We start from the raw sequence: 16,834 nt of genomic DNA on the forward strand, positions 1-16,834 counted from the left end.
CAGTCACAGAAGGCGTTTTCGCACTGCACAAAGTTCTAAGAACCTTTGGAGGAACCGTCCCTTTCTTTCTTTTGTGTCTGACTGCATGATCCAGGAACGATCGTAATTGGTAAAACACCGTTCTTGAGGGACACTTAAGCTAAACGACACAAGAGATTCAGTGATGTAAGTGCAATACAATGTAACCTCGGAAAACTGTAAAAAGTACCTAATTAACTGACCCTGTGTATTGCTGCCTGAAGCTATATTATTATTATTATTATTATTATTATTATTTATGTTATTGTTATCATTATTATCATGATTATTATATATTTTCTGTATAATTATTTGGGTAGCACGAATCAAAAACAATATGCTTTTGGTGTATGTTCCGAGTTAATTGAAACACGTATAAACATGGTCATGCTTTTTTCATCTATTGTAGCGTGTATTTGAAACTCACATTTGTTTCCGCCTGCACTGTATTTATTGTATTTAATTTACTGGAATTACTTATTTTCACTCATTGTTATAATTTTAACTATTCATTGTTTCATATATTATGTCATATTATTAAATCATATTATTATTGCCTAAAAACAAAACAACGTCTTACTCTTCTAGTAATACTTATTCCTAGAGAATTTAATTAAACTGGCTGTGATTGTGATATACAGTGATTTGATACTACCAACACATTTTATTTATTGTAAGTGGACAAAAGTGCCTGCTAAATCATAACAAAATTCTGCTTCCCTCATGCATTGTAGCGCGTATCGGAGACTCTCATTTGTTTCTGCCTGCGCTGGAATCTCCGACACCACAGTTAAGGTAGGATCTATATGCAAAACCACTGTAATGTAATACAATGTTGCGGGATGCATATTGTTGCAGTCCTTCCCCCTGTGTGTCATCATTGCAGCTCAGACGAAAGCCTCGACGGCAGCAGCAGCAGCGGCTCCTCGATCGTCTTTCAGAGCAGCGGTCGTAAAGAGGCGAACCCTGCCGCAGAAACCGAGAGTGCCGAGGAAGTGCCACCCCCTGGAGCCTTGGCCCCGGTGCCTCGGAAGTACTACGTGCCCTGCGTGTTCCTGGGTCAACCAACACCGGCGGAAAGGAGCTCTGTCTGTCCGGCGCTGGGCTGGGGCGACTCAGCTCAGGCGGAGGCAGCCGATGGCTGGAAGCCGGGGCCCAACGACAACAAGACCCGCGTGGATGTCCTGAGTCAGCAGTGGGCCGACAAACAAACAGCCATGTCTTCAAAAGAGGTAAGGGCCCCACACGCTTCTTCCCCCTGGGGGGAAATAACAGTTGAACAGAGCGGGGTGGTTGTTCACATTTTAGTATTTTTAGAGCTTATTGTGAGTAATCACTGGGTGTCATGACATTTCACTGCATATATGTATGACCGTATGTACAGTGGGGCAAAAAAGTAATTAGTCAGCCACCAATTGTGCAAGTTCTCCCACTTAAAAAGATGAGAGAGGCCTGTAATTTTCATCATAGGTACACTTCGACTATGAGAGACAGAATGGGGGGAAAGAATCCAGGAAATCACATTGTAGGATTTTTAATGAATTAATTGGTAAATTCCTCGGTAAAATAATTTTTTGGTCACCTACAAACAAGCAAGATTTCTGGCTTTCACAGACCTGTAACTTTTTCTTTAAGAGGCTCCTCTGTCCTCCACTCCTTACCTGTATTAATGGCACCTGTTTGAACTCGTTATCAGTATAAAAGACACCTGTCCACAACCTCAAACAGTCACACTCCAAACTCCACTATGGCCAAGACCAAAGAGCTGTCAAAGGACACCAGAAACAAAATAGTAGACCTGCACCAGGCTGGGAAGACTGAATCTGCAATAGGTCAGCAGCTTGTTGTGAAGAAATCAACTGTGGGAGCAATTATTAGAAAATGGAAGACATACAAGACCACTGATAATCTCCCTCGATCTGGGGCTCCACGCAAGATCTCACCCCATGGGGTCAAAATGATCACAAGAACGGTGAGCAAACATCCCAGAACCACACGGGGGGACCTAGTGAATGACCTGCAGAGAGCTGGGACCAAAGTAACAAAGGCTACCATCAGTAACACACTACGCCGCCAGGGACTCAAATCCTGCAGTGCCAGACGTGTCCCCCTGCTTAAGCCAGTACATGTCCAGGCCCGTCTGAAGTTTGCTAGAGAGCATTTGGATGATCCAGAAGAGGATTGGGAGAATTTCATATGGTCAGATGAAACCAAAATATAACTTTTTGGTAAAAACTCAACTTGTCGTGTTGGGAGGAGAAAGAAAGCTGAGTTGCATCCAAAGAACACCATACCTACTGTGAAGCATGGGGGTGGAAACATCATGCTTTGGGTCTGTTTTTCTGCGAAGGGACCAGGACGACTGATCCATGTAAAGGAAAGAATGAATGGGGCCATGTATCGTGAGATTTTGAGTGAAAACCTCCTTCCATCAGCAAGGGCATTGAAGATGAAACGTGACTGGGTCTTTCAGCATGACAACGATCCCAAACACACCGCCTGGGCAATGAAGGAGTGGCTTCGTAAGAAGCATTTCAAGGTCCTGGAGTGGCCTATCCAGTCTCCAGATCTCAACCCCATAGAAAATCTTTGGAGGGAGTTGAAAGTCTGTGTTGCCCAGCGACAGCCCCAAAACATCACTGCTCTAGAGGAGATCTGCATGGAGGAATGGGCCAAAATACCAGCAACAGTGTGTGAAAACCTTGTGATGACTTACAGAAAATGTTTGACCTCTGTCATTGCAAACAAAGGCTATATAACAAAGTATTGAGATGAACTTTTGTTATTGACCAAATACTTGACCAAATACTTAGTTTCCACCATAATTTGCAAATAAATCCTTTAAAAATCAGACAATGTTATTTTCTGGATTTTTTTTTCTCATTTTGTCTCATAGTTGAGGTGTACCTATGATGAAAATAACAGGCCTCTCTCATCTTTTTAAGTGTGTTCAGATACAAAGGTCTGTGCAGACTGGTGAGGGGTGTGTTTATATCTTCCAGTCTCGCATAAATACATTGTTTTACATCCTGTTTTTTTTCCCAACTCCTGTTACATCTGTTACATCAATAATTGGTCCTGCCTTAAAACATGTCTGAAATTAATTGACGCACATATTCACAGAGACTGTGAAATAATTCATTGAAATATTAAAGTACACAATATATTGGCCACATTTTAAACTATTACTATTGTTCGGATTTTTATTATTTCCCTTGGCACCTTTCAGGCTAAAAGTGTCTGGAACAGGGACAACTTTTAGAACCGGGACGTCTCAGAAATCTCATGGTTCAAGTTTCATCCATATCGATCCTAATACGGAGCAGGAATTAGTTAAAAATCGCTTAAATCTGACCGGAAGTAGCCGAACGTTCGCAGATCGCCCACACGCCAAGGTTCTAAAATTTCCATCCGGGTGGTGGAGCGAGATGAGTTTTTGAAGTACGACCCCTTGTGACATCATCATCCAATTTACTATGTATGTGCAGATTGTGGCTATGAATGCACTTTCGCTCTGTGCAAGCTACGTAATGTAGACTCTCATCGCGCTGGTGTGTGTGTGTGTGTGTGTGTGTGTGTGTGTGTGTGTGTGTGTGTGTGTGTGTGTGTGTGTGTGTGTGTGTGTGTGTGTGTGTGTGTGTGTGTGTGTGTGTGTGTGTGTGTGTGTGTGTGTGTGTGTCGTCTTAATTGCTTGATGTCGGCGGGACTTTTCAATGATATTTTTTCTTTTTTGCCCTTTTTTTTATTACTGCATAAAGGCATTCTGTTCGCATGTAACCCGGTGCTGTGGCCCTCCTTATTTTGCTGCATTGAAGCCAGTTGTAACATACAAACTGTAGAGAGGACTCTGGACTACAGGTCATAGACAGCCACCTTCTAACTTTTAGGATAAAGTTATCACATGCCACAAGTGTATCAGTTTATCGTAGTAATTTTGCATGACACCAGGACTCGTATGACCACATCATTACGTGAGCCTATGCTGCGTTAGACGCAATGCTGATGTAAAGAGTGACAGCACGAACGGATGTTAATGGGAACTAGAACATTTCTAATTGGTTTCAATAAGGGACCCGTGTTTTGCTGCCTCTGCAGCTATAAAATTTCTAATTACATTTTTTTTCTGCGCTTATCTTATCACAAAAAAATCATGTACATTGTATAATGTAGTATTTCATATTTTTGAAGAATTGGTTTTTTATTTTAAACACTAGGAATAAAAGTGAGGGAATGTAGTGATGTAGTTGTCATTGTGTTTCGGCATTTTATGCTTAGTTAAAATGCATTCATTACCGTAACACCCTTTTTTCTTTTTTTTTTACAGTAATGATTTTTATTTTCTATTTATTTTAGAAAAAAAGTACATAAAAAAAATCTTAAATAATATGTTTTAAAAACAACTAAGTGGGCCATATAGCAGGCATTACTTTAATATTTAAACAAATGATTTTGCATTCTCTCTGAATATGTGCGTCAATTAATTTCGGACATTTTTTATGGTGGTTTTATGAGCGAAACACCCGTACTTTGCCGATGACTATTTAAAAAAATCTAAGTAAAGCATCTTAAAAGTAAGGCATCTGCCCAGGCAAAGTCAAATTTCACAAACAAAATGACTCAAATTCTTGTCAATATCTGTATTTGTATCTCTATATCCCTACTACCCCCCCCCCCACACACACACACACACACATGCAGAGATAAAGGGGTGTGGTTTTTGGCTTGTCTGATTCCCTCTTACTGGTGTGTGTGTGTATGTGTGTGTGCGCGTGTGCGTGCAGTTCCACCTGATGCTCTACATCCAGATGCAGCTCTGCGAGCGCTCACTGAAGGACTGGATCTGTGAGAGGAACGCCAGGCCCCAAGAGGAGCTGCCCTCTAAATGTAATTCCACTAATACAACACGCACACAAAATACCACATCAACTCAGACACAAATTTTTGTGCAGACTCAGCAATATTATTTTTGTCTTATTACACATAACATCTGTTTACATCTGACAATTTTTATAAAAGAAAATGTTTTTACTTTATTTTTTGTCGAAAAATCTGGACTGTTTCATTAGAATTGTCTGTGTGTGTGTGTATACACTCACTGGCCACTTTATTAGGTACACCTGTTCAATTGCTTGTTAATACAAATAGCTAATCAGCCAATCACACGGCAGCAACTCATTGCATTTAGGCAGGTAGACATGCTGAGGATGACTTGCTGAAGTTCAAACCGAGCATCAGAATGGGGGGAAAAAAGAGGAATTAAATTACTTTGAACGTGGCATGGTTGTTGGTGCCAGACGGGCTGGTCTGAATATTTCAGAAACTGCAGACCTACTGGGATTTTCACGCACAACCATCTCTAGGGTTTACAGGGAATGGTCCAAAAAGGAGAAAATATCCAGTGAGCGGCAGTTGTGTGGATGAAAATGCCTTGTTGATGTCAGAGGTCAGAGGAAACGGGCAGACTGGTTTGAGACGATAGAAAGGCAACAGTAACTCAAACAACCCCTCGTTACAACCAAGGTATGCAGAATATCATCTCTGAACGCACAACGCGTCCAACCTTGAAGCAGATGGGCTACAGCAGCAGAAGACCACACCGGGTGTCACCCCTGTCGGCTAAGAACAGGAAACTGAAGCTACAATTGGCACAGGCTCATCAAAAATGGACAATAGATGATTGGAAAAATGTTGCCTGGTCTGATGAGTCTCCATTTTAGCTGCGACATTCAGATGGTAGGGGTAGAATTTGGTGTAAACAACATGAAAGCATGGATTCATCCTGCCTTGTATCAAGGGTTCAGGTGGTGTGGGGGGTATTTTCTTGGCACACTTTGGGCCCCTTAGTTCCAATTGAGCATGGTTTAAATGCCACAGCATACCTGACTATTATTTATGAGCACAGTGTACCCATCTTCTGATGGCTACTTCCAGCAGGATAATGCACCATGTCACAAAGCTCAAATCATCTAAAACTGGTTTCTTGAACATGACAATGACACTGTACTCCAATGGCCTCCACAGTCACCAGATCTCAATCCAATAGAGTGCCTTTGGGATGAGGTGGAACGGGAGATTCGCATCATGGATGTGCAGCCGACAAATCTGCAGCAACTGCGTGATGCTATCATGTCATCATGGACCAAAATCTCTGAGGAATGTTTCCAACACCTTGTTGAATCTATGCCACCAAGAATTAAGGCAGTTCTGAAGGCAAAAGGGGGTCCAACCCGGTACTAGCAAGGTGTACCTAATAAAGTGGCTGGTGAGTGTGTATATACACTGCTCAAAAAAATAAAGGGAACACATCATTACAATGTAACTCCAAGTCAATCACACTTCTGGGATATCAACCTGTCCAGTTAGGAAGCAACACTGATTGTGGATCCATTTAACCTGCTGTTGTGCAAATGGAACAGACAACAGGTGGAAATGAGAGGCAATGAGCAAGACAGCCCCTAAAAAGAAATGGTTCTGCAGGTGGTGGCCACAGACCATTTCTATGTCCTTATCTTTTCTGGCTGATTTTTGGTCACTTTTGCATTTTGCCAGTGCCCTCACCAATAGCGGTAGCATGAGGCGGTGTCTGCAACCCACAGAAGTTGCTCAGGTAGTGCAGCTCATCCAGGATGGCACATCAACGCACGCTGTGGCAAGAAGGTTTGCTGTGTCTCCTAGCACATTGTCAAGAGCATGGAGGACAGGCCAGTACACCAGGAGACGTGAAGGGAGCCGTTAGAGGACAACAACCCAGCAGCAGGACCGCTATCTGCTCCTTTGTGCAAGGAGGAACAGGAGGAGCACTGCCAGAGCCCTACAAAATGACCTCCAGCAGGCCACTAATGTGCACGTTTCTTCTCAAGCTGTCAGAAACAGACTCCATGAGGGTGGTATGAGGGCCCGACGTCCACAAGTGGGGTCTGTGCTCACAGCCCAACACCGTGCAACCCGATTGGCATTTGCCAGAGAACACCAGGATTGGCATATTCCCTGTGCTCTTCACGGATGAAAGCAGGTTCACACTGAGCACTTGTGACAGACATGACAGAGTCTGGAGACGCCGTGGAGAACGCTCCGCTGCCAGCAGCATCCTCCAGCATGACCGGTTTGGCGGTGGGTCAGTGATGGTCTGGGGAGGCATATCCTTGGAGGACCGCACAGACCTCCATGTGCTAGCCAGAGGTACCCTGACTGCCATTAGGTACCGGGATGAGATCCTCAGACCCATTGTCGGACCATATGCTGGTGCAGTGGGCCCTGGGTTCCTTCTGATGCATGACAATGCTCGGCCTCATGTGGCTGGAGTGTGTCAGCAGTTCCGGCATGACGAAGGCATTGATGCTATGGACTGGCCTGCCCGTTCCCCAGACCTGAATCCAATCGAGCGCCTCTGGGACATCATGTCTCGTTCCATCCAGCGACGCCACGTCGCACCACAGACTGTCCAGGAGTTGAGTGATGCCCTGATCCAGGTCTGGGAGGAGATCCCTCAGGAGAAGATCCGTCGGCTCATCAGGAGCATGCCCAGACGTTGTAGGGAGTGCATACAGGCACGTGGAGGTCACACACACTACTGAGCCTCCATTTTGAATTGTCTTGAGGAATTTCCAAAGAAGGTGGATCAACCTGTGATCCGATTTTTCCACTTTTATTTTGAGTTTGATTATGAATCCAGACTTCTAGGGGTTACTGATTTTGATTTCCATTGATCATTCTTATGTTATTTGGTTCTCAACGCATTCCACTATGTTATGAATAAAGATTTTCAACTGGAATATTTCATTCATTGAGATGTTTTGTTTAAGTGTTCCCTTTATTTTTTTGAGCAGTGTGTGTGTATATATATATAGAATGATACATTGGATCATGTTGATATTTAATGTAATATACTCTTTTAACTCTACTACATCCGAAATTTAGGACTTTCTACGCGTGTCGCGTGTCCCAGTTGCCCCAAATTAGGCACTGCACGTCCTTGGGTCTCCAGCAATACACCTGTGTGAAGTAGATCGGATGAACGTTTGTCAAGACACAGCCATACATACAGAGTACAGACATAGAGATTGTTGTTCAATCGCTGCATGTATCTCGTGCTTCACATATTGGACGATGATGTCACAAATTGCCCCGCTTAGTGGAATTGAATGATGATGTCACAAAGCACCCCACTCCACCACCCCCGGTACCTTCGTTCGTCTGCTTTACAGTGCTGAGCGGCGTGTTGTTCCGCTTGTTTTTAGTAATATTACAAATTTCACGTCGTATGTCCAAATTACACTAAATTCGACACAGTACAATCTTGGGTTCCCAGTGATAGACCTGCTGAGTGTGAAGTACGTAGATCGGACGAACAGTTGTTGAGATAATCAAAGGACATAGACACAGACAGACATGCATACACACACAGACAAGAGATTCCTGGATTTATAGTTAAAGGTCTTATTAATTGAAATTTTCTTATAAAATACATGCATTAAAACCGAAGATATAACCAAAAGTTGTGCTTTTTCGTGTATTTTCAGGTCCTTATGCCTTTGTGGATGCGGAGCACACACTCAGCCTGCTCAAGAAAACACTTGAAGGCGTGGAATATATTCACTCCAGGGGAATCATGCACAGAGACTTGAAGGTAAGGTGCTTTTCTGATCGAGCGAGGGCTAAAATGTAGAGGTAAAAACTTATTCATGTCCTGCATTCATTGTCGCGGCTGCTGACTGCTATGGTCAAGTGCTATTCCGCACCCACTCCCACAGCCAGCTTTAGTTTGTGGTGGGCATGATCGACAAGCCACCGGAGGGTCTGACTTTGTCGTCAGCCACGAACGAGATGCAGTGCGGGTTCTCCCAGTAGTGGAAGACAAAGTCGTAGAGCCTGGCAGGCAGGAACCTCTTGCACGCCTCTTGCCTTTTCCCACAGTGGCTGAGATAGATGTGACGCTTGCAAATATCCTTGAGGGTGCTGACGCAGTGGGTCAGGTCCAGCAGCCGCTCCCGCTGCTGGGAGAAGCAGGGCATCGTTAGCGATGCAGGCAGCAGGCCGTCCTTGTTGCAGATGGTCAGCGGCGAGGTGAGGCAGAGCAGCTTAGCCAGCAGCGACGTCTCCCTCAGGTTGGCCGCGTGGTTCAGGAACAGGAACAGGCAACTTTCCTTCGCCCGCGTCATCTTGTTGACGTTGGCGCCGTGTGACAGCAGCGCGTCAGCCAGCTCCTCCTCGCCCATGCTGCAGGCCTCGTGCAGTGGGGTCCGGTCATTCTTGTTCATGGCGTCCGCCTCGGCCCCGTTGTCCAGGAGCTTGGCCAGGCAGCCGATGTGGGCCTCCCGGTTCTTAGCGCCCTGTATGGCCGTCGCCATGGTGACCAGGTGCAGGGAAGTGTTCCCACTTACTCTCAGGGCCTGGACGGAATATCAACAACATTACGAATAAGGGCGGGAATTGCCAGGGATCTCACGATCCAATATTATCACAATACGATATTATTGCGATACTTGGGTCCCGATACGTTAATATCCCGATTCTTTATGTTTTGCAGTACACCAAGTATTGCAAAGAAGCAAGTTAAAATGCGCAAGTTTTGGCCTTCCGTCCACACGGAGCTTAAAACACTTGACGTGATGACATCAACATGCATCAGGAGCCTTTGAGCGACGGTAGACGACCAATTTGTTTATATGTGTTCAGTACTGTTTGGTTTAACTCCATGATTACAAGTTATTCAGTTAGTTTGGCGTGTCTCAACTTAAAAGTTCAACTTAAGCAAGTGCGCCATTTCAGTACTGTGTATGAATATGACGATTACTGACTGCACTGTTTTTGCAGAGCCCGAGGCAGAGTTTTCTTTAGAGCAACTTGGTGCTGGTGAACTTGTCCTAGAAGATTTAAATCTCCCAGACAAATGGGAGAGATTCCAGTCAAATATTATCTGTGTTTATTGAGCTTAAAATCAATTGATAAGCAGGTTATACAGAGAATGACATCATCAAGGCATGTTGATTTCTAATATTTTTTATTGAATATTAAAAATGAAATCTGTCAGTCCGGTCAGTAAATGCCATTTTATAAATAAATATTACGGATATTACTTCTTGAAATAAAATAATTTCCGTTTGTGAACAATAAGTAACAAGTGCAGCCCCGTTAATAAACATTTCACTAAAATAAATTTTTTATCAAATCAAAAACAAAATATGGCAAGTAGGTCTCAATAGATAATAAAGTTTGTGGTGTTGCGCGCCTTGTCGACATATTTTACACAATGAATATTTACCGTCTGCTTTGGGTCGGAACTTAAATATCCAAAAAACGCCAAACTATGGATGCATGTGTCCCAACGACATCATTCTCCTCAGCATTCTAGACGCTGCAGCTCTGTCTCCGTTCCATGTGTTTTTTCACAAGCACAACCTGTCCATGAGGGACAGATCATCAACAAATGTGATTGGTCAGAGGTGAAAGATCATCCAAACTGATTGGCTTTCCGTTGCAGCTTGCCAATCGAGGGAATGGACAGATCCGTGGATTTTTTTTTTAATCAAAATGATCCACCCAGCACTCATTCAAATTGTGCTTGGAGGGAATTGTTTTCACCAGACATGACCGGAGTGATTTAAATATGTCCGACTTCAACAGATTTTCCCGGTCAAAAAATAATGAAAACGCTTCTCCGGGGATGAATCAGGGTTGGGATGAAGATTTCGATCGTGATTTTGACATGAGAATGACTCTAGATGTTAAATGCATTAGGATAACAATGCTTGTTTGCACTCGTAAACAAAGTAAACCCTCTCCGTCGTTGCTGCTGCAACTTTCCTGTGTATGCTTATTGAAGAAACGGAAGCAGCGTTTCAGTGTGGACGGCCAACTTTTTGAAAACTCTGTGAAAACACTAGTGTGGACCGAAAAGGTTTTACAGGAAAACAGCGTTTTTAAATTCATCCGCATTAGTGTGGACACGTCCTATATCTCACAGCCCTAAATGGAAATAAAAAAAAGATTCTTGGCGCAGAGTATAGATACAATATTGTGGGGAAAAAATCACAGTACTATTCTGTATTGATTTTTTAATAACCTTAGCTTTAATGATGAAGTTGAATTGCGAAAAAAATGTGTACTTCACTGAAGTAAAAATAACGGGGAAACACTCACCATATTGACGTCCGCTCCGAGCCCAATCAAGCTGGTGATGAAATCCTTCTTGAGCATCACAGAGGCCACATGCAGCGGCGTCATCCCGTTTGTATCCTCGGCGTTGAGGTCAGCGCCATAGGCGGCCAACAGGGAGACGGCGGGCAGGGCGGTGTAGCGCACGGCCATGTGCAGCGCGGTCTGCTCGCTCCTGTCCTCCACCTGGACGGGACCCAGATACCAGTCTTTATGACGTTGACGTCTTTAGCCTCAATTCACACTCTAGACTTGAAGGCTAAAGGCGGGAAGAGGTCACCTTCGCGTTGGCGTCGGCCCGGTGCTCGCAAAGGATGCGCAGGCAGAGCTCGGCCCGGGGAACAGAGTGAGGCTTTTGCAGGTTTGTGAAGGTCCCCCCCCAGCAGGAGATCAACGTGTGAAGGGCGTTGTAACCGCGTTGGTCCCTTAAGGTAGTTATGGAAAGAATTCAAAGTGTTTGTTGAGGCATTGAAGCACAGGTTGGACGAGTAGGAATATGCATTGGTACAATGTGTCTCCTCCAAGCCACTTAAACTGTCCCCGACCGCAGTCTCTCACAATAAGCGACCTTGCTCATTTTCTCCTGATCTTACGCGGGAACTACACCAAGTGTGTTGGCCCTGCTGCGTACGGGCACAGGGCGGGGCATTTTTTTTGCTACACCGGCTACGTGGCGAAGCATTCCGGACGAGTCGATGTTGTAGAGGGGGGGGGGGGGGGTATTAAAAACAGCGAGTTCAATCTTTTTGAACACATGGTTTAATAGTAAGTTTTATGTCTGAAACTACCACCAATGCTTTTATTAGTTACTGTGTGGGGAAAAAAACCCCTTGTGATTTCTGCTTATTACTTGTTTAAAAATGACATAGCATGTTGTTCTTGTTAAGACTGTCTCACGATATGTCCTATGATCTCCAACTCTGTATACACTTTAAATTAAACGAAGTCTTAGTAATACAATTGAAAGGTATAAAAACATTTTTATAGTAGTCTGCCATAAATAACTTAATAATTGAAATATGATGTGTTGAAATTGGTCAGTGTGACGTGTTGCATTACTTCTACGTGTTACATATATGTTCTTTCAATTTAAAACGTTTTCCTGATCAATAGAAAATCTCTGAAACAATGTAGGATCATATGAAACACATTCTAATTGATTGAGCTCTTTACAAAAACATTTCCATGTAGCTTTTTCTAGTGTTTTGATGGAAAAGGCTCGCAAAAGGTAAAAAATAATATTGACCTCTCACGCAAAAAAAAGAGAAATGCCACCATGCAGCTAACGTGGGCAGTGCAGCATCAAAGGTGGATAACATGGGATTCGATAGGCGTGCACTTACGGAACTCCACCCCTACACCGTGTTAAATAATGCAAATTTAAGCCAGTGCTCGTTGAAACCTGGTTTTGGAAACCTGCTTTGGACCAACCTTAGCTCAGGGTCCGCCCCCGACGACAGGAGGCTCTTCAGGCTCGCAACTTTCTTGAAAGAGGCCGCCAAGTGAAGAGGGAGAATAGTATGTGCCTGAGGCAGCGCAGGACAAGACACGACAGGTACTCAAGGATTGCAAGTACTCTTATTTACTATACACGAAGCCACTTTGTTTGTTAAAGCTCTCTATTGCAAATTCGGTAAAATATAGCTACTCGAGAATCTAAATAATATTGTCTTTGAGTTTATTATTTGGTTGATTCTGAGCCGCAAAACTGCAGCTGAGCAGGTCCATGTAACATTTCCAAATTTTGTGTCGTCTCCCAAACCTAGTCTCCACTCGGGTGTGGTTATTTACCTTGCACATGACTTTTATCACTCTGTCCTCTCTTACCCTGATGACAACGTTGCACCCGTGTTTTTTGGAAATAAAGCTGACGCGCTCTCGATCGTCGGCCATGACTGCGACGTAGAATTCATTGTCGTACGACGAGGTGCCGCTCGCGGTTATATCCCCCTCAGTTTCATCTTGATCCTCTGACATGCTAAGGCGAGCACCCTCTGAGCTGCGTGGAGCCCTTCAGGATGCACCCGGTGGTTTTAAAAGCTGGTCATTCTCGTTTCAGACTTGAAGGAGGAACTACTCAAACTGTCGGGCCCTACCAATTCCATCCAGCTCACTTTGTTTCCTCAACTATTGGCTGTTGCCGTCTTTGAGGTTTTGCATTTCCTGTTTTGGTTTTTTTTGACATGTGTTTTATGTTGCAATTGATAACGCTGCAGACTTGAGTTTGAGGCTAATAATGGGGACTGATAACATACTATCACAGAGGGGTCTACTCAAGTTAGGTGCCACATTTGAGTAACATTTTTTGTCAGAACCAAAGAACATCCTGACCAGAATGACATTTCACACATTTGATTATACCTGATATTTCCCCATCCACATGTTTTTGATGCAAACATTGCATAGATGGGGCTATGTTTGCATTCTACCTCAGAGGGTTTATCTGAGAAGGTGGAGAATCTACACAGACGGTGTAAAGGTCCGTTAATCCTGAAGAAGTAGTAGGGTCTCACATTTAAATGGGACATGAATTTAAAACCTCACATACACCGATCAGCCACAACATTAAAACCACCATTAATAACCACTAACATTGTGTAGCTCCCCCCTGTGCCGCCAAAACAGCTCTGACCCGTGGAGGCATGCACTCCACAAGACCTCTGAAGGTGTCCTGTGGTATCTGGCACCAAGACGTTAGCAGCAGATCCTTTAAGTCCTGTAAGTTGTGAGGTGGGTCCCCCATGGATCAGGCTTGTTGTTCCAGCACATCCCACAGATGCTCCTTCGGCTCTGACCCTAACCCCCCAAAATGATGTAGAAGAAAACTTGATTCATCAGACCAGGCCACTTTTGGTAGGTTTTAACCACTGCATACTGGGAACTCCCCACTAGACCTGCCGTTTTGGAGATGCTCTGACCCAGTGGTCTAGGCATCACAATTTGGCCCTTGTCAAAGTCGCTCAGATCCTTACACTTGTTTTTCCTGCTTCCAACACATCAACTTCAAGAACTGATTGTTCACTTGCTGCCTAATATATCCCACCCCGTGACAGGTGCCATTGGAACCAGATGAACAATGTTATTCACTTCACCTGTCAGTGGTTTTAATGTTGTTGCTGATCAGTGTATATACTATTCATATAATGTTCACTTGTTTTTAAAGTTTTATAATAATAATATAATAATAACCTTTATTTGTATAGCACCTTTTATACTCAACGTGTAACTCAAAGTGCCTTACATTAAAATAAGGCCATTAGATAGTGACAATAAAAGCAAAACAAAATGCATTTACAAAGTACAATAAAATAATAAAATAAATTAAAAACAGGGTAAGAATAAGCATTCCTCAGCGAATCATTTTTATATTCCAATGGAGTCTTGGATTTTACTATCATGACACCCAAAATAAAATCAACCCATGTGCTAACTTTTCTTTTGTATCTTATTTCCCAGCCTAGGAACATTTTCCTCCATGGACATGACAGCCAAGTTAGAATTGGAGACTTTGGCCTTGCCTGCAAAGATATTATACTAGATGACCCCGGACCGTTGCCTTCTGCCGCCAATGATTCAGGTAAACCCAAATTAATTGGCTCTTACGTATTTGATTAGGGATATGTGTGTTCAATAAACAATATATGGTTGTGAATGAAATGTCCACATTGAAAGGAAACCGTGAGGTAGAATGTAGGAACTGTAAGGACATCTCTAAAGACATCTCTCTGTGTACCTCCTAGAATCAACAGTAGGTGGCAACGTTGCTGTTTGACAAAACAATCTGGTCTTTTTTTTTTTTTTTTTCAGGTTCTGCACATACTACAGGTGTGGGTACACTTGTGTACGCAGCACCGGAACAATTAGTGGGTTCCCATTACGATTCTAAGGTAAGCTTAAGATGGAATTCGCTATTAAAATGCCTTTTAACCACTCTAAGACGGGAGTGTGATTGTTGTGCTTCGTGGTGTCGCCCTCCCAGTCCGACATGTACAGCATAGGAGTGCTGGCCCTGGAGCTTTTCCAGCCCTTTGGGACGGAGATGGAACGGGTGCGGACCCTGGATGACCTGCGAGGCGGAAAACTCCCAGAGTCCTTCTGCTGCAGATGGCCGCTTCTGGCAAATCACGTCAGACAGCTCACCAGTCAAGACCCGTGCGTCCGGCCCAACGCCACACAACTCCTGCAGAGTGAACTGTTTCACTCGAAAGACATGGTACGTATGAATAGACTGGCACGTCCAAATGGTGTCGTGTATGCCGACTGTAATTACGGTGTTATAAATTCTAATTCACTTCTCTTAGGTTATTCTTGGCTTGCAGCAACGGGTCGAGGAGCAGGAGGAGGAGCTCGCTCAACTCCGGAGACGGATCAGTCACCTCCAGAGCTCACAAAAAGCAGGCCATCTCTCACCAAAATGACCACCCCTCAACAGACTGTGGAACTATATATTTATACCTGACGGTGTGAGTGATCGAAAGTGTGGTGATCGAAAGTGTGGCTCATCGTGTTTTTATGTGTCGTTTTAACCCGTATGTGGAGGTAGAACGAACGGCCTTTATAATAAAACCTATTTATCCTATTGCCTTGTAGAATGCCTGAGATAAAGATCACAGTTTTCCCCTGTTGGAAATATGGGGGGAAGTTTGAAGGAATGGGGTAAATAAGACAAAAAATATTGATGTGCATAAAATGGCTGTACTTCTTCTTTTGGGGCTGTTATGGTGGAGTGATGGCAGCAGCTCATCTGTGTGTGTGTGTGTGTGTGTGTGTGGGGGGGGGGGGGGGGGGGGTGGTTAGTGGATGGAGCTCCTCCACTAACCAACCCTCATCATTTGACGAGGGTTGGTTCGTACTTCACACCCCTGTGTGCTCCTCCCCGTCTCTCCTCCCACACTACATTCACTCCTCCAAACACTCGCTTCATAAGAGGGGGGTGGCTTTGATGTCACAATGACATCACATGAAGCCGGCTTGTTTCCACGACGACTACATTTCTCTGCCACTTCTAGACAAGTGGAGTATTTTGTAAGTAGTCCGCAAAGTAATAGCCGGCGATTCCCAATTTATTCGGTGGTTTTGCTATATTTTACGTCTGTGGCTCCAAAACTGGGGGAAGAGTAGTGCAGCCAACTTTACTATTATAAAAGTAGGCACAATATTAAATGTGCACTTAATTACAACGAGGATGAATAATTCCCATCTCCCATGTGTCCCCAAGATGCAAGACCAGTGTTATAATGTATCGATTGTGGAATGGTTAACGCTTTAATCGCCAAAATCTATGCAAAAAGAAAAATGTTGGCTCCACACTTTTTTTTTTTTTTACTATTTTGTATCATTTGTATAGCCTTGTGGGTACCCTATGCTTTATTTATTTGTATTAAAAAATATATATATCCTCGATTTAAATACACCAGTGGTAAATGCTTACTTTTTTTGAGCAAGATAACTTTTTATTCAAAGATCTATTTTCAGCTGAGTACCCCTTTGACTGGCATTGGGAGAAAAAAAAAATTAAAAATCAACACAATGTACTTTATGTGCGCCGTATGTTGTTTTTATTATGTTGTATATAAGCAATATTTTTTTTAACATTTTAATTTTCGGAGTATCCCCATTTGAGAAACACGACCATACATTTACTAGGTTTAACAACAATCCA

General features: G+C 43.6%; 2 protein-coding genes across 4 annotated transcripts in view; one reads left to right on the plus strand and one right to left on the minus strand.

Annotated features, from left to right (window-relative positions):
* eif2ak1 (eukaryotic translation initiation factor 2-alpha kinase 1) overlaps nt 1–15,907 on the plus strand; it is a 39,801-nt gene extending 23,894 nt beyond the window's left edge. For all 3 annotated transcript variants that reach the window (XM_080021845.1, XM_080021846.1, XM_080021847.1), the window contains 8 exons: nt 753–813; nt 905–1,250; nt 4,800–4,902; nt 8,538–8,644; nt 14,629–14,749; nt 14,980–15,059; nt 15,152–15,385; nt 15,474–15,907. In XM_080021845.1, coding sequence (XP_079877971.1) covers nt 753–813; nt 905–1,250; nt 4,800–4,902; nt 8,538–8,644; nt 14,629–14,749; nt 14,980–15,059; nt 15,152–15,385; nt 15,474–15,590 — 1,169 coding nt within the window. In that variant the 3' untranslated portion in view covers nt 15,591–15,907. The remainder of the gene's footprint in view (nt 1–752; nt 814–904; nt 1,251–4,799; nt 4,903–8,537; nt 8,645–14,628; nt 14,750–14,979; nt 15,060–15,151; nt 15,386–15,473) is intronic.
* Nucleotides 8,775–13,149, minus strand: LOC307246062 (ankyrin repeat domain-containing protein 61-like; the record flags this gene model as incomplete). Its single annotated transcript, XM_080021857.1, has 5 exons — nt 8,775–9,407; nt 11,158–11,358; nt 11,453–11,597; nt 12,604–12,698; nt 13,000–13,149. The coding sequence occupies 5 exons, from the start codon at nt 13,147–13,149 to the stop codon at nt 8,775–8,777; spliced, it is 1,224 nt and encodes a 407-aa protein (XP_079877983.1).
* Nucleotides 15,908–16,834: the final 927 nt, after the last annotated feature.

The sequence above is a fragment of the Zeus faber genome (assembly GCF_960531495.2).
Source record: "Zeus faber genome assembly, chromosome: 20".
Taxonomy (NCBI): Eukaryota; Metazoa; Chordata; class Actinopteri; order Zeiformes; family Zeidae; genus Zeus; species Zeus faber.